The sequence below is a fragment of the Cetorhinus maximus genome, chromosome 4 (assembly GCF_964194155.1).
Source record: "Cetorhinus maximus chromosome 4, sCetMax3.hap1.1, whole genome shotgun sequence".
Taxonomy (NCBI): Eukaryota; Metazoa; Chordata; class Chondrichthyes; order Lamniformes; family Cetorhinidae; genus Cetorhinus; species Cetorhinus maximus.
This window is the reverse complement of record NC_135882.1, coordinates 37,583,929-37,609,203: the sequence shown is the minus strand read 5'-3', so window position 1 is coordinate 37,609,203 and position 25,275 is coordinate 37,583,929. Positions and strand designations below refer to the sequence as shown.

The following is a 25,275-nucleotide window of genomic DNA, read 5'->3' as shown; positions in this document are numbered from 1 at the left end:
ACACACTCACTCTCCCCTCTCTCTCTGTCACACACACTCCCTCTCTCTCTCACACACGCTCTCCCACTCTCGGTCTCACACGCTCTCCCTCTCTGTCTATCACACACTCTCCCTCTCTCTCTCGCACGCCCTCCCTCTCTCTCTCTCTCACACTCTCCCTCTCTCTCACACACACTCTTCTTATTGTCTCTCTCACACACATTTTCCCTCTCTTTCTACCAAACTCTCCCTCTCTCTCACACACACTCTCCCTCCCTCTCACCCATGCACTGTCCTTGTCTCTCACACACACTCTCCCTCTCTCACATACTTTCCCTTCTCTCTCTCTCACACACAGACACACACTCTCTCTCTCATACACATACACACTCTCCCTCTTTCTCACAGGCTCTCCCTCTTTCACACATACTCTCCTCTCTCTCTCTCGCACACTCAGTCTCACTCCCTCACACATTCTCCTGCTCTCTCTCTTTCCCAAACTGTTCTCCTCACTCTGTCACACGCACTTTCCCTCTCTCACACATACACTGTGTCTCTCTCTCATGCACACTCACAATCTCCCTCTCTCTCTTCCACACACCCTCCCTTTCCCTCTCACTCACTCTCATGCACAACTCTCTCTTACACATTCTCCCTCTCTCTCTCACACTCCCTCTCGCCTTCCCTCTCTCTCTCACACACTCTCTCTCACACACTCTCTCTCACACTCTCTCTCTCACACACACTCTTCTTCTCTGTCTCTCTCACAAACATTCTCCCTCTCTTTCTACCAAACTCTCCCCCTCTCTCTCACACACACACTCTCCTTATCTCTCTCACACACTCTCCCTCTCTGTCTTTCACACACCCTTCCTCTCTCTGTCACAAACTTTCCCTTCTGTCTCTCTCATACAGACGCACACTCTCTCACACATACACACTCTCCCTCTCCCTCTCTCTATCCCTCTCACAGGCTGTTCCTCTCTTGCACACTCACAGTCTCACTCCCTCACACATTCTCCTGCTCTCTCTCTCTCCCAAACTGTCCCGCTCACTCTGTCACACACACTTCCGCTCTCTCATACACAGACTGTGCCTCTCTCTCGCTCATGCACTCTCACAATCTCCCTCACTTTCTTCTACACACTCTCCCTTTCCCTCTCACTCACTCTCATGCACAGCTCCCTCTCCCTTACCCTCGCTCTCCCTCTCAGAGCCTCCCCCTCCCCTCCCCCTCCCCTCCCCCTCCCCTCCCCTCCCCTCCCCCTCCCCCTCCCCTCCCCCTCCCCCCTCCCCCTCTACCTCACCCTCACCCTCCCTCTCCCCCTCCCAGACACTCTCCCTCTCTCTCACACACTCTTCTTCTCTGTCTCTCTCACACATATTCTCCCTCTCTTTCTACCTAACTCTCCCTCTTTCTCTCTCACACACTCTCCCGCTCTCTCTAACACACTCTCCCTCTCTCTCTCTCATGCACTCTCCCTCTCTCTCACATACACTCTCCCTCTTTGTCTCTCACACACTCTCCCTCTCTCTCACACACTCTCCCTCTCTCTCACACATGTACATACACACACTCTTTTCTCTCGCCCATATGCTCTCTCATACACTGCATCATTTTCCCACCCTGCCTGCAGCGGGTTTCGTTGAGGGCAGATGCAGAGAATCCAGTGGCAAGCAAAAAGTCGCACACCCGTTGGCGTAAAAATAACTTGCGTTCCTCCTGATGGCGGTTTTGTGGCATGTTTAACATCCTGTTTACTTGTGTGAATATCATTTACATTCTTTGCCATCTCATAAATGCTCATTAAATTAGGTTCTTGCCGGAATCACTTGCCGTCTTCCAATCTTGAATCACGACAGTGGGAAATCATGTCAGTCTCACCTGTCAAGGATGGCGTACACACCACAGAGCTCACTACACTTCGGACTTTGAGGTAAGTGCACCACAAATAGCCTGACTCCCATAGCACTGCATTGGTCTCATTGCGATGCCACTGCTGGGGCTGGAGGGTTGCTCTGCTCCCAATGATTGCCTCTGTGGTGACCAGGACACCACTGTGCAGTGGTACTCAGGCAAAGCTCAAACTTTCAGACACTTAGCAGTGTTGCGACTGGGATGATTTAGGGATGGTCTGCTTCCGGTTGGTGCCACTGTGGTCCAGAAGGACAGCGCTGTGCAGTGATACTTAGACAGAGCTGAACATTCAGAAAGCAGCATATCGATTAGGGAAGGGGTCTGGGAGGGTGGGGTATGGTGGGGAAGGGTGAACACGGGGACACTGGGGAAGAAAGGCTGTGCAAGGCATATCGGGGAGGTGGGGAGGGTGCTCGATCGAAGGCAAAGGGGTAGGAAGGCTTTGTGAGTTATGGGGAGGAGGGGGAACGATGGGAGGCAGAGGGCAGACTGAGGGCTGTGAATCTGGAGCCTGGCACGGGTAACTGAGACACTAGCAAACAAGGGGGTGAAAGGGATACCACATGTATTAATGAGAGGGGATGAATGCAGCCACTGGAATAAGAAAGCAAGAGGGGGTTGTTAATGTGCCACAACAGTGATGGGCTGCATGCAAACTCATAAGTGACGGGGTGTGGGGCACAGTGTTTTCTTCAGTAATCAGGGCAATGAGCATTGATGTGAAAGTCAAAGTCCTTGGTCTGGGGCTCACAGTCAGATTTCAGAGAGTAGAGACTTCCCTGGGGCTTTTTGGAAAGCAGTCAGAGTGCAGAGACACCCCTTGGGCCTTGTGAACCTCACAGTCAACAGTCAGATAGTGGATACAATGTAAGTAAATCTGGGTACTAGATTTTAGTGTAACCCTAGCATTTTCATGTTAATTTAAGCTATATTCATTGTAATAAGCTAACAAGGTTAAATACCATTTTGTGCTAACACTGAGATAAGAAGCCATTCCGATAAAAGCAAAATACTGCGGATGTTGGAAATCTGAAACAAAAACAAAAATAGCTGGAAAAACTCAACAGGTCTGACAGCATCTGTGGACAGGAAGACAGAGTTAACATTTTGAGTCCGTATGACTCTTCATCAGAACTAAAGAAAATTAGAAATGAGGTGAAATATAAGCTGTTTGAGGGGAGTGGGACAGGTAGAGCTGGATAGAGGGCCAGTGATAGGTGGAGGCAAAGAAGAGATTGCCAAAGATGTCATAGACAAAAGGACAAAGGGGTGTTGACAGTAGTGATATTAGATAAAGGATGTGCTAATGGTAACATTAAGGGTAGAAAGCAGGACAAGCAAGTGACAGATGGCCCTAGTGGGGGTGGAGTAGGGGGAAGGGATCGAAATAGGCTAAAAGGTGGAGATAAAACAATGGATGGAAATACATTTTACAAATAATAATAGAAATAGGTGAGAAAAGAAAAATATATTAAAAAAATATATAAATTATTAGAAAAAGGGGGATCAGAAAGGAGGTGGGGATGGAGCAGAGAGTTCATGATCTGAAGTTGTTGAACTCAATATTCAGTCCAGAGGGCTGTTAAGTGCCTAGTCAGAAGATGAGGTGCTGTTCCTCCAGTTTGCGTTGAGCTTCACTGGAACATTGCAGCAGGCCAAGGACGGGCATGGGGGCATGAGAGCAGGGTGGTGTGTTGAAATGGCAAGCGACAGGGAGGTCTGGGTCATGCTTGCGGACAGACCGAAGGTGTTCCGCAAAGCAGTCACCCAGTCTGCGTTTGGTCTCTCCAATGTAGACGAAATCGCATTGGGAGCAACGAATGCAGTAGACTAAATTGAGGGAAGTGCAAGTGAAATGCTGCTTCACTTGAAAGGAGTGTTTGGGCCCTTGGACAATGAGGAGGGGGGAAGTAAAGGAGCAGGTGTTGCACCTTCTGCGGTTGCATGGGAAGATGCCGTGGGAGGGGATTGAGGTGTAGGGGATGATGGAGGAGTGGAAGAGGGTGTCCCGGAGGGAACGGTCCCTACAGAATGCTGACAGGGGGGCTGAAGGAAAGATGTGTTTGGTGGTGGCATCATGCTGGAGTTGGCGGAAATGGCGGAGGATGATCCTTTGAAAGCGGAGGCTGGTGGGGTGATAAGTGAGGACAAGGGGGACCCAATCATGTTTCTGGGAGGGAGGGGAAGGTGTGAGGCGATGTGCGGGAGATGGGCCGGACACGGGTTGATGGCCCTGTCAACGACCGTGGGTGGAAAACCATTTGATTTTGATTTTGATGTTTTGCCATTTTGATGTTGTTAACCTTTTACAACAAACTAACCCGAAACAGTATTACAAAACAGCCACTGACTAGCAACAGATGATTGACCAAATAGTGTACCTCAATTAAGTTACAACTGAAGGATACATAATTAATAATCAGTAGTTAATTGGAAGTAACTTCATGTTATTTCTGTATTTCTCCTTTAGCTTTTCTTATGAGAAAATGAAAATGCTGTAGCAGCTGGGAAAGAAATGGCGTAAGCCTTGGACTCCCTCCCTATCAGGAACACACACTGTCTTTGATTGCTGAGTCTGTCTCAATGAATGGGATTCCTGTAAAGACATCAAGATAAGAGACATAAATTAAAGGAAGGCATTGCCTTAATTTTAAGACAATGTGCCTAATTACACTCAACACTCAAGAAGCTTGACAGCGTCCAGGACAAAGCACCCATTGATTGGCACCACATCCACAAATACTCAATCCCTCCACCACCGACGCACAGTAGCAGCAGTGTGTACGATCTACAAGATGCACTGCAAGAGTTCACCAAGACTCCTGAGACAGCACCTTCCAAACCCACGGCCACTAGCATCTAGAAAGACGAGGGCAGCAGATAAATGGGAACACCACCAACTGAAAGTTTCCCTCCAAGTCACTCAACATCCTTACTTAGAAATATATTGCTGTTCCTTCACTGTCGCTGGGTCAAAATCCTGGAACTCCCTTCCTAACAGCACTGTGGGTGTACATACACCACATGGACTGTAGCAGTTCAAGAAGGCAGCTCACCACCACCTTCTCAAGAACAACTAGGGATGGGCATTAAATGCTGGCCCAGCCAGCAAAGCCCACATCCCATGAATGAATAAAAAACATATTAGCTAGAACCAATGGGGTTAACTCTTATCACCTTCTTGACAAATTATAGACCGATTAGCTATTTCCAACAATTTGGCTAAGGTGGGCTTATAACATCTTTTGAGAAGACAAAAGGGGTTGCAGGAACCACCTTTATGTACATCAAGTGTGGAAGATCCAGTTTAGATCTTTGGGGATAATTGAGGATCCTATTAGCGTGAAAGTCGTTTCCAATAAACTTCAGGGCAGATGAGTAGTTAGAACTGGGACTGGTTCAGCAACGGATTCCCTGCCAGTAGAAATCCCAGGAAACCATAGTGCTTCTCGGAGGCAGTAACCCTTTCTCTGTAGGCATGCAGGGTTTAAGTTGTTGTCCACTTCTCTTGGGTTGATCACCCATTTGAAAGTGTGGAGCTGGTAGAATTTCATTGATGAATATACTTTACCTGTATTCTCCCTCTGTTAGTTGATAAGTTTATAAAACTTGCTTATAAACCAATCAATTTCAATACTATTGATTGATCTTTGCCTGATAATTATACCTCTGTCAAATTCAAACAGTTTAAAGGGGAAAATTGTGTTCCAGTATTAGGCAGTGCATAGCTAAACTGGAACAATCTGAAATAACAAACACCCCCTTTTAAACAACAGCCATCGGTGCAATGGGGATGCTACAAGAGCCATCATTGGGAGCTCCAACGATGGGTAAGCTTAGTGTGCAAGCCTGTCTCACAATTGCTGTCCATGGGCTTGTCTGTCAGATGATGCAGTGATTGTAATGGGATGCGTCTGCAGCCTGTATTTGAGGCACACATAATAAAGGGGGGGTGGAGCAGGGGGTGGGTATATGAAGCTTTCCTAGGGAGGCTTCACCTCAATGGGTGACCATGCACACAGCCTCCAGATGAGGAGGGCAGAAGTCCACATGGGTCATGGGTACTTGAATATTGATGGGTTCAGGTGGGAGGGTTGGAATGTCCACCACAACAATTATGGGATCCTGTATTATTGGGAGAGGCTGGAGAATAACAGAGGGAGCTCTTCCTTCATGTCATGAGGTTCCAGGTAAATATTGTGCACACGGACAGTCAGAGGGGATCATCGAAGCTTGTTTTGAAATGGTAGTGCAAAACCACTATCTTGCTCTTCTGGAGTTATTGCGCAGTTTTAATGTGAAAGTGGAAGTGATTCTGAATGGGAAGGGTCTGAGGCTGTGTGGGAGGAACACAGTGCTGCACCTGGTGCTGCAAGAGTGACCTGGAATCTTATTCTACAGAAAGGAGGAGGTCCTCGTAATGCTGAAAACCATTGGAAGCCAATGCATTTATCAGTGCTGAAAGAGGTGTACTATAACTCAATGGCTTCACATCACATTAGCTGCACATCAGCATTAACACATCAGTGTATAATTTGGAAATGCAGGCAGTCAGGGAGGAGGCACAGGTGCAGCATATATGGCATTCCATTTATGGAGGCCAGTCAGGTGCTCTCCAGAATTGGCATTCCTAATGGATCAAATGACATCCAGTAATTGATCATGAGCAATTTATTGTTAATTGGAATGCCAGATTATAGATTGGAGCACGGAGCCAGATTAGGTAACACATGTAATTCAAACCTTCTCGCACCAATCAGAGATTCAGATGTCATATTCCTGGGATGGCACCTTGGCCACCTCAATGTGGGTGGTAGCACCTTGAAGACAAGGTAGCATTAGCGACAATGCAAGCAGGGCTGAGACCATTAGGCAACAGACTGAGAGCTTCACTATCTAGGACCATTCCTCATTAATATCTGCAATGTTGCATTTCAGAGACAAGATCAAAGAAGAAATGGATCCAGGGTTTCGATGCTGCCTTTCTGAGAGTCCTAATGTAATGGAGCAAGTGAAGGAGAGTGAGATGACGCAGAGTGCAGCTCCACCAGGAGCTGATGTCCAGGCTCAAGGGAAATCAGAGCAAGGACAAAAGTGTAAAGAGGAGAGACCCAGACAATGGAGGTGAATTGCCAGAGCAAAGGTATACTGAAGAAGACTCTCCTATTTATAGATGAGTGAAAGACGATGACGGGCACATCTGCACTTGTCCTGAGCTCTAATAAATCACATATGCCACATTCTTTGTGAAGACCTGACACTCATGCATTTGGAGGGTATCCCCCACCAGTGACTTTAAAGGTGACCACCACGCTCAATTTCTTCGCCTGTGGGTCCTTCCAGGGATCAATAAGGGACCTGTGTGGCATCTATTAGTCTGCAACACATAAATGCACAAAGGAGGTCACAGATGCCTTTTACAGGAAGGCATATCAGTATGTGAAGTTTGCTCTGGACGCAGGCATCGGCTTCGCTACCATCTCAGGCTTCCCAAGAGTGCAGGGTGCAATCAACTGTACCCAAGTAACTTTAAAGGCTCCATGGCAGCAGCTCCTAATGTTTATAAACCGCAAAGGCTACCATCCCATCAATGTACAACTGTTCTGTGATCATCGGAAGCACATAATGCACATTATGCACCAGATGCCTCAGATTTTTGAAGAGCCTGAACGTCTGCAGGGATGGCTGCTTAGGGATAAGGTGTACACACTGAAATGCTGGCTGATGACACTGGTCCATTGTCCTCAGAGTCGTTCTGAGAAGAGGCACAATGCTGCACCCAGCACCACACGCTCCCTTATACAGCAGACCATAGGGGTTCTTAAGATATGCTTCAGATGCTTGGACCGTTCAGGTGGCTCGCCACAGCATAGTCCCGATAGGGTTTCAGGCAACGTCACTGTATTCCTTGTATGCACAACGTCCCTTCACTATCTGGCAATGCAAAATGGAGGAAGATGAGAGCTTATCAAAGGATGAAGAGCCGGAGGCCGAAGAACCTCACGAGAGTGCTGAGGGTCAGTTTGAACATGACAACACTATGGAGGAAGCAAGACATGCCCGTGACACTTTAATTGTTGACAGGTTCCAGGAGGAGTAAAGGCAGGGAGGATGACCATAGTTCTCCTAGCCCTTTCATCTCAAGGGATGGCCAACCATTCACATTGAAAATTTGTTCAGCATTCGTACTTGCACCTCCTGGCCTCATGATTTGCCAGACCATGATCTCTGCAAAGGTCCATAGAGTCTTGAGTATGCCCTCACTCTGGGAAGTGAGAGTCCACACAATGACAAGACCAATACGAGAACTGACTTGAAGTAGTCTCTGCCAGATAATGATGAAATTACAGCAGCCAGTGGGATGAGGACACGGCTAGTGATCTCCCGTCCATGTCTTCCATTTTGCCATACCACTCAGGAGACAAATGCTGCTAGTCACTCAAGGCTGATGAGCTGCCCTCGCACAATGGTCTTCCATGAGGAAGAGTTAGAAGCGTATAAATTACACACTTCTAATGAAGATTTTAACACATCTCCCTGACATCACACAAGGGTGTGGAGACTATCTTCAGTGAGGTTGACATCACATGAATGTTAATCTCATAGTTGGGCAGTATCACTGAGTGGGAGGATGGATAAACCTCAAAATAAGAGGATTCCAATGTACATAATCTCAACGAGGGAGGAGGCTTCAGTTGATCAAGCCATTCACAAAAATATCTAATGTATTTACAAAAGTGTAATCTTTTTACAGTGGTAGCATACCCATGACCTAAAAGTGATTTCAATATTTCTTAATTTTCCTGGTGCAGCCCTGACATCCTCAGCAGAGGTGGAGGCAGCCTGCTGACTGCTATATCCTGATGTCTCCGATGACCTTGGCAGATGTCATCTGGTGGTCTGAGGCCTGGAGGGCCCCAGCCTGATAAGGGTCTCCTGCTCAGGGCAGATGCACCCTCCTAGACCTGAGCAGCTGGAGTGGATGGGATCACAGGCAGAGGGGATTCTGAGCGGCTGGATACCCTTGGAGTGTCCTGAGTGGAGGATCCCGGGATGTCCAGCTGATGGTCTTCCTCCCTGTGGGTGCCCAAGGGCCCCATCCTAACTCCTGCAGGAGATGGTGCACCTGGAGGGTGGTCAAAGTGCCTCGATCCCTGTCGCCTACATCTTAATGGTGCCCACCAGGGTGTGTGGCTATTGAGTCTAGGGCCGAGCGCAAATCTGGCAAAACCTGCTGGACCAAGGCGTCCATGGTAGTTGCCAAGTTTCCAATGGTAACCTCGAGGCGCTCGCATGTTGGAGCCGCGATATCAGACTGAACATGGATGGACTCCTCCATCCTTCGCTCTAGTCTGCTGAGTGGCTGCCAAATCTCTGCTTGATGTTCCGCGCCTGTCGTTGCATCTCCAGCATTGAGTTGGTGGGCGCTTCCAGAGGCTCATCATCTGACTCAGACTGAATGGGTGGCTGGTCTCCAGCAGCCCTCCAAGTGCTGGAGACCTCGGCTGTCCCTGCTGCTGAATGCTGTGGGGACAGTGACATGTTCTCCAACAGGTGAGCCCGAGCCTAATCTAGAGCTATGCCCACTGAGGTGTATGTCTCTGTACTGGTGGAGGGTGTGGGTGAGCACTGTGATGGTTCTTCCTCAGCTTCCTCTTCGGACATGGTCTGACTTATGGTGGGCACCCTTGTGGGCCTCGATCTGCTGGTGCGTATAAGATAGAGAATAGAGGAATATAATATGCAGGTCACTTGCTGTGATTGACAGGATGTGATGAACTGATGGAGGTGTGATCTGTACTAGGTTGCTGAGACAACCCAATCTCCCCTTCCCCACAGCAGCAATCCTTGTACTCCCTAGTGATCTCAGCTGCAGCGTATCCGAGTTCACTGAGGGCAATTATGTCAACCGTGCCTCCCCTGGTCTGCGCTCTTTACCTTATGTTGTGGGCAAGCTTGCCCTGAATGAAGACAGTGGATGGCATGTGCTGAGAAGGGATGGAGCATTGGTTGGGAAAGATGGATTCCACCCTGTGTGTGGTGAGCCCTCCCAAGAAGAGCTGGGGAATGAGTGTGAGCAGTATGATAGATGAGATGATGATATGAAAGTATCTGTGAGACAATCAGTGGTGATATGTGGCCCCCGCTAATGTTGTGCGAGATCCCCGAAGACAGTAGCCCTTTGAATACATGATACCTTGATGAGAGTTTGATAATGAAGGCTGCCTTACCCTAGCAAAATCCTCTTCCTGCATTGGATGCTTTTAGGGTGGGGTTGCAGACTGCACTGATGTCCCTGTGATGGCATCCCAGGCCAGAGAGGTGAAGCTGGTATGCACCCTGGAGCCACCCCTGGGATAGAGCACATTTCTGTGCATCTGCAGTCCTCTTGTTAAGGACTGGAGAGCCTGGTGGGTGAAGCGGGATGCTGCCTTATTCCTTTGGCTTGCAGCCGCCTTGTTTTCATGTGTAGACATCTCTGTAGGTGTCCTGGGGACAGGTGGGCTGGACAGAGTGAGTTGTTTGTGTTCAGGTGGTGTTAAGATATAGCACCTGGACCTTTTACCCCACCAGATTTAGGGAGATACTTGCCAATGTATAATTAATGAGCTTTCAAGCACAGGACTGAGCACACGTTCCCACCATTATGAGCAGCAGGGTAGGCACCAACAAATGCACTCGCCACAATCACTCTCTCTCTCTCACATACAGACACACTCTCTGTCTCTCACACACTATCTCTCTCTCACACATATGCACACACTCTCTCACTTGCACACACACACACTCACCTGCATACACGCACACAAACTCTCACACTTATGTGAATAGACACTCTCACACTCTCCCTCTTACACAATCTCTCTCTATCTCTCGCACACACATACACACACCAACTCTTCCTCTCTCACAAACACACTCACACTCTCTTACACAATTTCACTTTGCCCCTCACACACACACACTTATGCAATCTCTCTCTGTCTTCCTCTCTCTCACACGCGCACACACTCCTACACACACACAAACCCAAACGCACTCGCCCTCTTACGTAATCTCACATAATAATCTCACATCATAACACACTCACACTCTCACACAAACACTCTCCCTCTCTCACACTCTCTCTCTTACACAATCTCTCTTTGCCTCTCACACACAATTACACACACACTCTCACACACGCTCTCTCTTGCACAATCTCTCTTTGCCTCTCACACACACTCTCTCTCACACACAATCATACATACACACACTCACACAGAATCTTAGGCAATCGCTCTCTGTCTCTCACACACACACTCATACACACATACACATACACCCTCTCCCTCTTACACAATCTCTCTATCTCTCACACAAACACACTCTCTCTCACACACTCTCTCACACACACTTCCACTCTCACAAACACACTCTCTCACTCTCTTCCACACACACACACACTCCCTCTCTCACACTCTCTCTCTTTGCCTCTCACATGCACTGTCTCTCACACGCACTCTCACATTCTCTTACACAATCTTTCTCTGTCTCTCTCACACACACATACTCTGATGTACACGCACACAAACACATACGCACTGTCCCTCTTACACGACCTCTATCTCTCTCTCACACACACACACACCCTTCCTCTCTCACAAACACACTCTCACACTCTCTTTTACACAATCTCTTTCTGTCTTACTCGCATTCATACAATCACACTCTCTCTCAAACACACTCTCTCTCTCATTTTAACATACTCTCTCACACACACACATTCACTCTCTCACACACACTCACTCCCTCATACACACAAACTCACACTCTTTCTTGCGCAATCTCCCTCTGTCTCTCACACACACACTCTTTCTCACACACACTCTCTCTCTCTCACATACACACTCTCATACTCTCTCACACAATCTCTCTCTGTCTCTCACACACACACTCTTTCTCACACACACACTCTCTCTCTCACATACACACTCTCATACTCTCTCACACAATCTCTCTCTGTCTCTCACACACACACTCTTTCTCACACACACTCTCTCTCACATACACACTCTCATACTCTCTCATACAATCTCTCTTTGCCTCTCACACACACTCTCTCACGCAAACAAATGCAGAGACTCTCTCTTACATGCACACACGCACACTCTGACATGCTCTTTCTCTCATGAACACACTCGCACACAGACACTCTCTCTTACTCACACAGACACTCTCTCACACACACACTCACTCTCTCTTATGCAATGGTACAGAAGGTAAAATGGCATGGGATCAGAGGTGAGCTGGCAGGATGGATACAGAATTGGCTTGGTCATAGAAGACAGAGGGTAGCAGTGGAAGGGTGCTTTTCTGAATGTAGAGATGTGACTAGTGGAGTTCTGCAGGGATCAGTGCTGGGACCTTTGCTGTTTGTAGTATACATAAATGATTTGGAGGAAAATGTAACTGAGCTAATTAGTAAGTTTGCAGACAACATTAAGGTTGGAGGAGTTGCAGATAGTGAAGAGGATTGTCAAAGGATACAACGGGATATAGATCGGTTGGAGACTTGGGCAGAGAAATGGCAGATGGAGTTTAATCCGGACAATGTGAGGTAATGCATTTTGGAAGGTCTAATACTGGCAGGAATTATACAGTAAATGGCAGAACCCTTAAGTGCATCGACGGGCAGAGGGATCTGGGTGTACAGGTCCACAGGTCACTGAAAGTGGCAACGCAGGTGGATAAGGTAGTCAGGAAGGCATATGGCAGGCTTGCCTTCATTGGCAGGGGTATTGAGTATAAAAGCTGGGAAGTCATACTGCAGCTGTATAGGCCACATTTGGCCTTGGTTAGGCCACACTTGGAATATTGCGTGCAATTCTGGTCACCACATTACCAGAAGGATATGGAGGCATTGGAGAGGGTGCAGAGGAGGTTTACCAGGATGCTGCCTGGTCTGGAGGTTATTAGCTACGAGGAGAGGTTGGAGAAACTTGGATTCTTCTAACTAGAGCGACGGAGATTGAGGGGCGACTTGATAGAAGTTTACAAAATTATGGGTGGCATGGGCAGTGTAGATAGTCAGAAGCTTTTTCCCAGGGTGGAAGAGTCAATTACTAGGGGATATAGATTTAAGGTGAGAGGAGAAAACTATAGAGGAGATGTGCAGGGCAAGTTTTTTATGCAGAGGGTAGTGAGTGTCTGGAATTCGCTGCCAGAGGAGGTGGTGGAAGCAGGTACGATAGTGGTGTTTAAGAGGCAGCTTGACAAATACATGAATAGGATGGGAATAGAGGGATACGGACTCCGGAAGTGCAAAATGTTTTAGTTGACGGGCAATATGATCGGCGCAGGCTTGGAGGGCCAAAGGGCCTGTTCCTATGCTGTACTTTTCTTTGTTTCTTTGTTTCAATCTCTCTCTCTCACACAAGCACACACACACTCACACACAGACAATCTCTCTCATACGCACATTCTCGCTTTCTCACACACACACACGCTCTCACACACTCTCACACATTCTCTCTCACACACACAAACACACACACGCTATCTCACAACACGCTTTCACATTCTTTCTTACACAATCTCTCCCTGTCTCACACACACTCACATATGCAAATATACACACTCACACGCATTCTCTCTTACACAATCTCTGTCCCTTACACACACACTCTCACACACACTTTCTCACATTCTAACACACGCTCTCACTCTCTCACCTGCAATCATACACACTAATCACACACACTGTCTCACACACATGCTCTCTCACACACTCGCCCCCTCTCTCACGCACACACTCATACACTCTCTTACACAATCTCTCTGTCTCTCACAAACACTCTCTCTCACATAAACACACACACTCACTCTCACACACACATTGTCTCACACACATGCTGTTTGTTGAAGATTACTTGTGAGCACTGCGCTTTCTTTCTTTCTAAGCAACCCCAGAAGATTAATATGCCTTACTATTTACAGAAATAAAACAAAACAACCTCAAAATAAGGCCTTCCTGCTTAGTTAACACATTAATGGAAGGTTACCTGGACAAAATGGAATGCAAAGTGGTTGCTGAAAGAAACAAAGGTAGAAATGGCAGAGATGACATGGTAACAATCTTTCAACATTCCTTGGCTACAGGACTTGTGCTAGAGGATTGGAGGGTTGCTAATGTCAGCCTCATATCAGTGTTGGGGAAGTTACTAGAAACTAATATCAGTGACAAAATAAACTTTTATTTGGAAAGGCAATGGGTTGATTGAGAAGAGTCAGCAAAGATTTGTTAAAGGTAAATGCCAAATGAGTGCAGCTAAGGAAACTGAGTACAAACTTGGAGTTTGATGAAAAGGGGGATTAGGTGAAGTGGTGGTGGAGTGGGGGAGGAGGTATTCACTTCCTTCTTCTAACTTTCTCACCCTGTAGGAATTAGTTCTTGCTCTGCTACAGGGAAAGGAACTAGCTGTTGTGTAAGTATCTGGTGAGTGGTTAAGGTCTATCCTATTCCTGAGGTTTAAAATAGTATACAAAGTAGTGATAAAGTTAATAAAATATATTTAAAAAGCAACATAAGTGAATAATATTATGAAGTGAATGATATAACTAAGGACAGGTAATGTGCCAAGGCTGTAGCACGTGGGAGTTGCTGGTTAACATTGTGATCCGGGCAAACACGTCTGCAGTAAATGTTTGTGGCTTGAGGAACTTCAACTCAGAGTAATTGAGCTGGAGGTTAAGCTGCAGACTCTACAACACATCAGGGAGGGGAAAATTGCTTTCTACCAGGAGGCAGTAACACCACTTAGGATAGGGTCTTCTGATTTGGTCAGTGGTGAGGGACAGGAGGATGTGACTGCAAGTGAGGCTGGCAAGGGCACCCAGAGGGCAGGAGTGTGAGCCACTGCAATTATCCAATGGGTTTGAGGTTCTTTAGGCTTGTTTGGATGAGAGCAGGGGCTGCAGCGTTGATGAACAAACTGACCATGGCATTGTGGTACAAGAAGCCATTCAAGTGGGGGGTGCAAAGAGGAGCATGGCAGTAGTACAGGACAGTATAGTGAGGGGGATTGACACTGTTCTCTGCAGCAACGAGCGAGAGTCCAGATGGCTATGTTGCCTACCCGGTGCCAGGGTTTGGGATATTTTCTCAGGGCTGGAGAGTAACTTGCAGTGGAGGGAGAGGATCCGGTTGTCATGATCCATTAGGTACCAACGACATAGGTAGAACTAGGAAAGAGGTTTTGAATAGATAATGTGAGGAGCTAGGTACTAAATTGAAAAGCAGAACCTTAAAGGTTATAATCTCTGAATTATTACCTGAGCCATGTGAAAATTGGCATAGGGTACATAAAATTAGAGAGATGAACATGTGGCTCAAAGACTGGTGTGGGAGAAGTGGGTTCCAGTTAGTAGGGCTCTTGCACCATATTGGGAAAAGTGGGAGTTGTACCATTGAAATGGTTTACACCCGAACCATACCGAGACCAGTATTCTTGTGAACCACATTACTAGGAAAGTAGAGAGGGTTTTAAACTAAATAGTGGGGAAAGTGATCAAATGTGCGAAGATGTGAGATATCAAAGAATTGAGACAAGGTGAGAGAGGAGAAGAGAAATATGGGAAATGAGGGTCGGAGGATGGCAGGAAGGGATAGAGAGAAAAAAACCAAAGCATGCACCAAGAATCAAGAACCAATGTCACAAAAATACAAAAAGATAAAACTAAAGGCTCTGTTTCTGAATGTGTGTAGCATTCATTAAAAAGTAAACAAATTGATAGTGCACATTGAAGTAAATAAATATGATCTGATAGCCATTACGGAGATGTGGCTGCAGGATGACAAGGATTGGGTCCTGAAAATTGAGGGATATATGACCTTCAAGAAGAACATGAAGCTAGGTAAAGGTGGAGGAGTACCACTGTTAATCAAGGATGGCAATTGTGCATTTGATGACCTTGGTTCAGGAGATCAGGATGTAGAATCAGTTTGGGTGGCAACTCATTTCAGGGGAAAGAAGTCACTAATGGGCGTGGCCTATAGGCCCCCTAAAAGTAACCACAATGCAGGACAAAGTATACAAAAGGAATATTGGCAGCTTGTGATAAAGGGACGGCAACAATCATGGCTGACTTTAAAAACAAAAAACTACTGTGGATTCTGGAAATCCAAAGCAAAAACAGAATTACCTGGAAAAACTCAGCAGGTCTGGCAGCATCGGCGGAGAAGAAAAGAGTTGACGTTTCGAGCGAAGGGTCATGAGGACTTGAAACGTCAACTCTTTTCTTCTCCGCCGATGCTGCCAGACCTGCTGAGTTTTTCCAGGTAATTCTGTTTTTGTTATGGCTGACTTTAATCTACATATAAACTGGAAAAATCAGATTGGCAGTGCAGCCTGGATGAGGAGTCTATAGAATGCTTTCGAGATAGTTTCTTAGAGCAGCACATTCTGGAACCAACCAGAGAGCAGGTTATATTAGACTTGGTATTGTGTAATGTGACAGGATTAATTAATGACCTCAGAATAAAGGCACCCCTAGGTAGCAGCGACCACAATATGATTGAATTTTACATCCAGTATGAAAAGGAGAGGACTGAGTCTAAGAGGAGTATTTTAAACTTAAATAAGGGCAACTATGTGGGCATGAAAGCTGAGTTATCTGAAGTTAACTGGGATTTTTTTTATTCATTCAGGGGATGTGGGCTTCGCTGGCTGGGCCAGCATTTATTGCCCATCCCTACGTGCCCTTGAGAGGGTGGTGGTGAGCTGCTTTCTTGAACAGCTGCAGTCCATACGGTGTAGCTATATCCACAGTGCTGTTAGGAAGGGAATTCCAGGATTTTGACCCAATGAAGGAACGGTAATATATTTACAAGTCAGGATGGTGAGTGACTTGGAGGGGAACTTCCTGGTGGTGATGTTCCCATCTATCTGCTGCCCTTGTCCTTCTAGGTGGTAGCGGTTGTGGGTTTGGAAGTTGCTGTCTCTGGAGCCTTGGTGAATTCCTGCAGTGCATCTTGTAGATGGCACACACTGCTGCTACTGTGCATTGATGGTGGAGGGAGTGAATGTTTGTGGATGTGGTACCAATCAACTAGGCTGCTTCCACAAACTAAGTTAGGGGATAGATCAATAGAGAAGCAGTGGCAGACATTTAAGGGGATTTTTCAGAATATTCAGCATAAGTATATTCCTACTATAAAGAAAAATTCTAAAGGGAGGACCCACCATCCATGGTTAACTAAAGAAGTTAGGGAAAGAATCAAACTTAAGAAAAAAGCATACAACTCCGCAAAGATGAGTGGCACATCAGATGATTGGTCAGAATATAAAGAACAGCAGAGAATGACTAAAAGGTTAATCGGGAGAAAGAAATTATAGTATGAGAGGAAGCTAGCTAGAAACGTAAAAACAGATAGCAAGAGTTTCTACAGGTATTTAAACAGGAAAATAGTAAGTAAAGTGAGTGTTGGTCCCCTAAAGAATGACAATGGGGAGTTAATGGTACATAGTAAGGAAATGGCAGATGAAATTAACAAATATTTTGCTTCTGTCTTCACCGAAGAGGATATAGAAAACATTCCCATAATAGCTATAAATCAGGAGGTGGAAGAGAAAGAGGAACTTTGTGAAATTACAATCACTAGGGAAGCGGTGTGGATGGAGCTGCGTGCTGACAAATCCCCGGGTCCAGATGTACTTCATCCGAGGGTCTTAAAAGAGGTGGCTAATGAGATAGTAGATGCATTGGTGTTAATTTTCTAAATTTCCCTAGATTCTGGAAAGGTTCCATTGGACTGGAAAGTATAAAATATAATCCCCCTATTCGAGAAGGGAGGGAGGCAGAAAACTGGAAACTATAGGCCAGTTAGCTTGATGTCTGTCATGGGGAAGGTGTTAGAGTCAATCATTAAAGAGGCTATAGCTGGGTACTTAGAAAAACATAAGGTGATCGGGATGAGTCAGCATGGTTTTGTGAAAGTGAAATCATGTTTAAACAATTTATTGGAGTTCTTTGAAGGAGTAACAGGTGCTGTAGATAAAGGGGAGCCTGTAGACATTCAGTACTTAGATTTCCAGAAGGATTTGATAATGTGTCACATCAAAGGTTATTGCAGAAAATAGAAGTTCACGGTGTAGGGAGTAGCATATTAGCCTAGATAAAGGATAGCTGGCTGGCAGATAACAGCATAAACGAGGCTTTGTCTGATTAGCAGGATGCAACTAGTGGGGTCCCTCAGGGGTCTGTGCTAGGGCCTCAACTTTTTACAATTCACATTAATGACTTAGAGGGAGGTGAAGGCATGGGAGGTGATGACACAAAGATAGGTAGGAAAGTATGTTGTGAAGCAGACATAAGGAATTTGCAGATGGATATAGATAAGTTGAGTGAGTGGGCAAAAATCTGGCAGATGGAATATAATGTGGGAAAATGTGAATTTGTTCACTCTGCTTTTTTATTCTTCCTTCCAGACTATTACATAAATGGAGAATGACTGCAGAATTCAGATCGTGCAGAGAGATCTAGGTGTTCTTGTGCATAAGTCACAAAAAGTTAGCATGCAGGAATAGCATGTAATCAAGAAGGCCAATGGAATGTTATCCTTTATTATGAAAGGAATTGAACATAAAAGTAAGGATATTATGCATCAGTTATACAGGGCATTGGTGAGACCGCTTCTCAAATGCTGTGTGCAGTTTTAAGAACAAAGAACAAAAAAAAGTAGAGCACAGGAACAGGCCCTTCGGCCCTCCAAGCCTGCGTCGATTATATTGCCCGTCAAACTAAAACATTTTGCACTTCCGGGGTCCGTATCCCTCTATTCCCATCCTATTCATGTATTTGTCAAGCTGCCTCTTAAACACTACTATCGTACCTGCTTCCACTTATTTAATTAATTTATTTATTTATTTATTTATTTATAATTTAAGTTTAAAATAATTATTTATTTATTGGTCTCCTTATTTAAGGAAGGATGTAAATGCATAGGAGACAGTTCACAGGTGGCTTACTAGATTGATACCTGGAATGAATGGGTTCTCTTATGAGGATAGATTGGACAGGCTGATCTTGTTTCCATTGGAGTTTATAAGAATGAGGGGTGACACCACCATCACATCCCTGGGTATGTTCTGTCCCACCAGCAGAACAGGCCCAGCAGATGTGGCGGCACAGTGGTATACAGTGGTGTTCCCTGGGAGTCCTCGACATAGACCCTGGACCTCATGAAGTCTCATGGTATCAGGTCAAACATGGGCAAGGAAACCTCCTGCTAGTTACCACGTGCTGCCCTCCCTCAGCTGATGAATCAGTGCTCCTCCATGTTGAACACTGCTTGGAGGAAGCACTGAGGGTGGCAAGGGCACAGAATGTACTCTGGGTGGGGGACTTCAATGTCCGCCACCAAGAGTCGCTCGGTAGCACCACTACTGACCGAGCTGGCCGAGTCCTAAACGATGTAGCTGCTAGACTGGGTCTGCGGCAGGTGATGAGGGAACCAATAAAAGGGAAAAATATACTTGACCTTATCCTCACCAACCTTCTTTCCACAGATGCATCCGTCCATGACAGTATTGGCAGGAGTAACCACCGCACAGTCGTTGTGGAGACGAGGTCCCAGCTTCACATTGAGGATACCCTCCATCGTGTTGTGTGGCACTACCACCGTGCTAAATGGGATAGATTTCAAACAGATCTACAAACTCAAGACTGGGCATCCATGAGGCACTGTGGGCCATTAGCAGCAGCAGAATTGTACTCAAACACAATCTGTAACCTCATGGCTGGGCATATCCCACACTCCACAATTACCATCAAGCTAGGGGATCAACCCTGGTTCAATGAAGAGTGCAGGAGGGCATGCCAGGAGCAGCACCAGAAAGAACAAAGAAAGAACAAAGAAAAGTACAGCACAGGAACAGGCCCTCCAAGCTTGCAATCATACACACTATCACACACACTGTCTCACACACATGCGCTCTCACACACTCGCCCCCTCTCTCACGCAATCACTCATCCACTCTCTTACACAATCTCTCTGTCTCTCACAAACACTCTCACATAAACACACACACTCTCTCCCACACACACACGCACGCACTCTCTCACACATTCTCCCTCTCACATTCTCCCTCTCTCTCACACATTCTCCTCTCTCATACACACACTCTCTCACACACATTGTCTTTCGCGTGCACAAACACACACAATCCCTCACACACACACTATCACACTCTTCCTTATGCAATCTCTCTGTCTCTCACACATGCAAATACACACTCTTAGACAATCTCTGTCCCTCACACACTCACTCTCTCACACACACAAACACTCTCTCATGTTCTGACACACTCAGACACTCACACACATTCTCTCTCTCACACACACTCTCTCTCTCACACTCACTCTCTTACACAATCTCTCTGCCTCTCACACACACACGCACTCACAAGCATGCACTCTCACACATGCATGCACACATTTTTTTCTTACACAATCTCTCTGTCTCTCATTCACACTCTCTCACATTCTCCCTCTCTCACATTCTCCCTCTCACACACGCAAATACACACGTGCAAATACACACACACTCTCTTACACAACCTCTGTCCCTCACAAACACTCTCTCACATAAACACACTCTCTCCCTCACACACGCACACACACATGCTTTCTCATATTCTAACACACACTCAATCTCACACAAAAACTATCACACAAACATGCTCTCACAAACATATTCTCTCACACACATGCTCTCTCACACACTCGCCCCCTCTCTCACACACTCGCCCCCTCTCTCACACACTCGCTCCCTCTCTCACACACTCGCCCCCTCTCTCACACACTCGCCCCCTCTCTCACACACTCGCCCCCTCTCTCACACACTCGCCCCCTCTCTCACACACTCGCCCCCTCTCTCACACACTCGCCCCCTCTCTCACACACTCGCCCCCTCTCTCACACACACGCTCTCACTCATACTCTCACACACACACGCACACACTATCTCTCTTACACACACTCATACATTCTCTTACACAATCTCTCTGTCTTTCACAAACACTCTCTCTCACATAAACACGCACAAAACACACACTCTCTCGCAAACATATTGTCTCACACACTCTCCCTCTCTCACGTACACACTCTCACACACATTCTCTCTCACACACAAACACACACTCTCTCTCATATTCTATCTTACACAATCTCTGTCCCTCACATACACACACTCTCTCATGTTCTAACACACTCTCATACTGTCTCTCACACACATTCTCTTTCTCACACACACACAAATACGCTCTCTCATAGTCACACACAAACACATATACACGCTCCCTCTTACACAATCTCTCGCTGACACACACATACAAACACACACACAATTTCTCTTACACAAACTCATACACAATCTTACACAATTTCTCTCTGTCTTTCACAAACACTTTCTCTCATATAAACACACACACACAAAACACACAACCTCTCACACATTCTCTCACACAATCTCACACACTCTCCCTCTCATGCACACTCTCTCACACAGATTCTCTCCCGCACACACAAACACACATTCACTCTCATACTCTTTCTTACACAGAATCACACAGTGCAGAAGAGGCCCTTCGGCCTATCGAGCCTGCACCGACACGTGAGAAACACCTGACCTACCTACCTAATCCCATTTACCAGCACTTGGCCCATAGCCTTGAATGTTATGACATGCCAAGTGCTCATCCAGGTACTTTTTAAAGGATATGAGGCAACACGCCTCCACCACCCTCCCAGGCAGTGCATTCCAGACCGTCACAACCCTCTGGTAAAAAAGTTTTTCCTCACATCCCCCATAAACCTCCTGCCGCTCACCTTGAACGTATGTCACCTTGTGACTGACCCTTCAACTAAGGGGAACAGCTGTTCCCTATCCACCCTGTCCATGCCCCTCACAATCTTGTACACCTTGATCGGGTCGCCCCTCAGTCTTCCCTGCTCCAATGAAAACAACCCAAGTCTATCCAACCTCTTTTCATAACTTAAATGTTTCATCCCAGGCAACATCCTGGTGAATCACCTCTGCACCCTCTCCAGTGCAATCACATCCTTCCTATAATGTGGCGACCAGAACTGCACACAGTACACCAGTTGTGGCCTCACCAAGGTTCTATACAACTCCAACATGACCTCCCTACTTGTGTAATCTATGCCTCAACTGATAAAGGCAAGTGTCCCATATGCCTTTTTCACCACCCCACTAACATGCCCCTCCGCCTTCAGAGATCTATGGACACACACGCCAAGGTCCCTTTGTTCCTCAGAACTTCCTAGTGTCATGCCATTCATTGAATACCTCTTTGTCAAATTACTCCTTCTAAAGTGTATCACCTCACACTTTTCAGGGTTAAATTCCATCTGCCACTTATCTGCCCATTTGACCATCCTGTCTATATCTTCCTGTAGCCCAAGACACTCAACCTCACTGTTAACTACCCAGCCAATCTTTGTGTCATCTTCAAATTTACTAATCCTACCCCCCACATAGTCATCTATGTCGTTTATATAAATGACGAATAATAGGGGACCCAGCACAGATCCCTGTGGTATGCCACTGGACACTAGCTTCCAGTCACTAAAGCATCCTTCTGTCATCACCCTCTGTCTCCTACAACTAAGCCAATTTTGAAACCACCTTATCAAATTACCCTGTATCCCATGTGAATTTGCCTTCTTTATAAGTCTCCCATGTGGGACCTTGTCAAAGGCTTTGCTAAAATCCATATAAACTACATTAACTGCACTACCCTCATCTACACACCTGGTCACTTCCTCAAAAAATTCAATCAAATTTGTTAGGCATGACCTCCCTTTGACAAAGCCATGCTGACTATCCCTGATCAAACCTTGCCTCTCCAAGTGGAGATAGATACTCTCCTTCAGAATTTTCTCCAATAGTTTCCTTACCACTGACGTGAGACTCACTGGTCTGTAGTTCCCTGGCTTATTCTACAATCCTTCTTAAATAGCGGAACCACATTAGCTGTTCTCCAGTCCTCTGGCACCTCCCCCGTGGCCAGAGAGGAATTAAAAATTTGGGTCAGAGCCCCTGCAATCTCCTCCCTTGCCTCCCTCAGCAGTCTGGGACACAAATAATCTGGACCTGGAGATTTGTCCACTTTTAAGCCTGCCAACACCTCCAATCCCTTGTCACTCCTTATATCAATTTGCTCAAGAACCTTGCAGTCTCTCTCCCCAAGTTACATACCTTCATCCTCATTCTCTTGGGTGAAGACGGATGTGAAGTATTCATTCAACACTCTAGCGATGTCCTCTGGTTCCACCCATAGATTGCCTCCTTGGTCCCGAATGGGCCCTACTCTTTCCTTGGTTATCCTCTTCCCATTGATATACTTAGAGAATATCTTGGGATTTTCCCTACTTTTACCAGCCAGAGCTTTCTCATATCCCCTCTTTGCTCTCCTAATTGCTTTCTTAAGCTCCACCCTGCACTTTCTGTACTCCAGTAATGCCTCTGCAGTTTTGCTGTTGTACCTGCTAAAAGCCTCTCTTTTCCTTTTCATCGTAACCTGAATATCTCTGGTCATCCATGGTTCTCTGGGCTTGTTACTCCTTCCTCTCACCCTAGAGGGAACATGTTGAGCCTGTCCCCTCCCCATTTCCTTTCTGAACCCCCCCCACCACTGCTCCTCTGTAGATTTCCCCACAAGTAACTGTTCCCAGTCTACCTTGGCCAGATCCTGCCTTATTTTATTAAAATCCACTCTCCCCCAATCCAAAACATTTTTTTGCAACTTGTCGATTTCTTTGTCCATAACAACCTTAAATTGTACCATGTTGTGGTCGTTATCACTAAAATGCTCCCCCGCCACCACCTCAGCCACCTGTCCGGCTTCATTCCCCAGAATTAGGTCCAGCACTGCACCGTCCCTTGTTGGAACCTTTACATATTGACCTAAAAAGTTCTCCTGTACACATTTCAAGAAATCCACTCCATCCAAGCCCTTAACACTGTGTGTATCCCAATTAATGTTGGGAAAGCTGAAATCACCTAATATAATTACCCTACTGTGATTGTTTTTACACACCTCTGCAAATTGTGCACATATTTGCTCCTCAGTTTCCCGCTGACTATCTGGGGGTCTATAATAAACACCTAACAATGTGGCTGCCCTTTTTTTATACCTGAGCTCTACCCACAAAGCTTCATTCAATGCCCCCTCCAAGATATCATCTCTCTTTACTGCAGTAACTGACTCCTTAACTAATAATGCAACGACTCCTCCTCTTATGACCCCTCCCCTGTCTCATCTGAAGATTCTATATCCCGGAATGTTGAGGTGCCAATCCTGCCCCTCCCTCAGCCACATATCTGCGATGGCTACTATATTACAATTTCACGTGTCAATCCTCACCCTTGACTCATCCGTTTTGCCTGTAATACTCCTGGCATTAAAGTAGAGGCCATCCAGCCTTGCCTTACTCCCTTGAAACTTAATGTAGCTGTACTCCCTCTGACTTGATTGTTTTACTGTATTATGATGTGTCCCTATTCCGCTAACATTCTGTGTCCCCTCCCCCTGCCGAATTAGTTTGAACTCCTCCCAACAGCACTAGCAAACCCACCTGCAAGGATGTTAATTCCACTCTGGTTCAGATGTAGACCGTCCCGCTTGTACAGGTCCCACCTTCCCCAGAAACAGTCCCAGTGATCCAGGAATCTAAAACCCTCCCTCCTGCACCAACTCTTAAGCCAAGTATTTATCTGTGCTATTCTCCTATTTCTGAGCTTGCTAGCACATGGCACTGGGAGTAATCCAGAGATTACAACCCGAGAGGTCTTGCTTTTTAGTCTACTACCTAACTCCCTGAATTCTTGATGCAAGATCTCATCCCTCTTTCTACCTATGTCATTGGTACCAACATGTACCATGACCTCTGCCTTATCACCCACCCCCTTCAGGATGCCCTGCAGCCGTTCAGTGACGTCCCAGACCTTGGCACCAGGGAGGCAACACACCATCCTGGAGTCATACTGACGGCCACAGTAGCGCCTATTTGTTCCCCTGACTATAGAATCCCCTATTACTATTGCTCTTCCTCTCTTCCTCCACTCCTTACAGACAGGCCGCTTGTGGTGCCAGAAGCTTGGCTCTGTCCGCATTCCCTGGAGGAACCAGCCTCCAAATGGAATACCGACTTGCGAGCGGGACCCCAGAGGACCCCTAAACTACCTGCCTGTTTCTCTGGGACTGCCTAGTGGTCACCCATTCCCTTCCTTCCTCAAGTCCCTTCAGCTCCGGTGTGACCACCTCTCTAAATGTGCTATCCACGATGCTCTCAGTCTCGCGGATGCTCCACAG

The 25,275-nt window shown here is 46.4% G+C and overlaps 1 protein-coding gene across 1 annotated transcript in view; it reads left to right on the top strand.

The window, feature by feature from the left end:
• The first annotated feature begins 7,844 nt into the window (after nt 1-7,844).
• Nucleotides 7,845-25,275, top strand: part of LOC144679416 (regulator of G-protein signaling 22-like) — a 141,110-nt gene continuing 123,679 nt past the window's right edge. The window contains exon 1 of the mRNA XM_078539773.1: nt 7,845-7,914. Within this exon, the coding sequence (XP_078395899.1) occupies nt 7,845-7,914 (70 nt within the window). The remainder of the gene's footprint in view (nt 7,915-25,275) is intronic.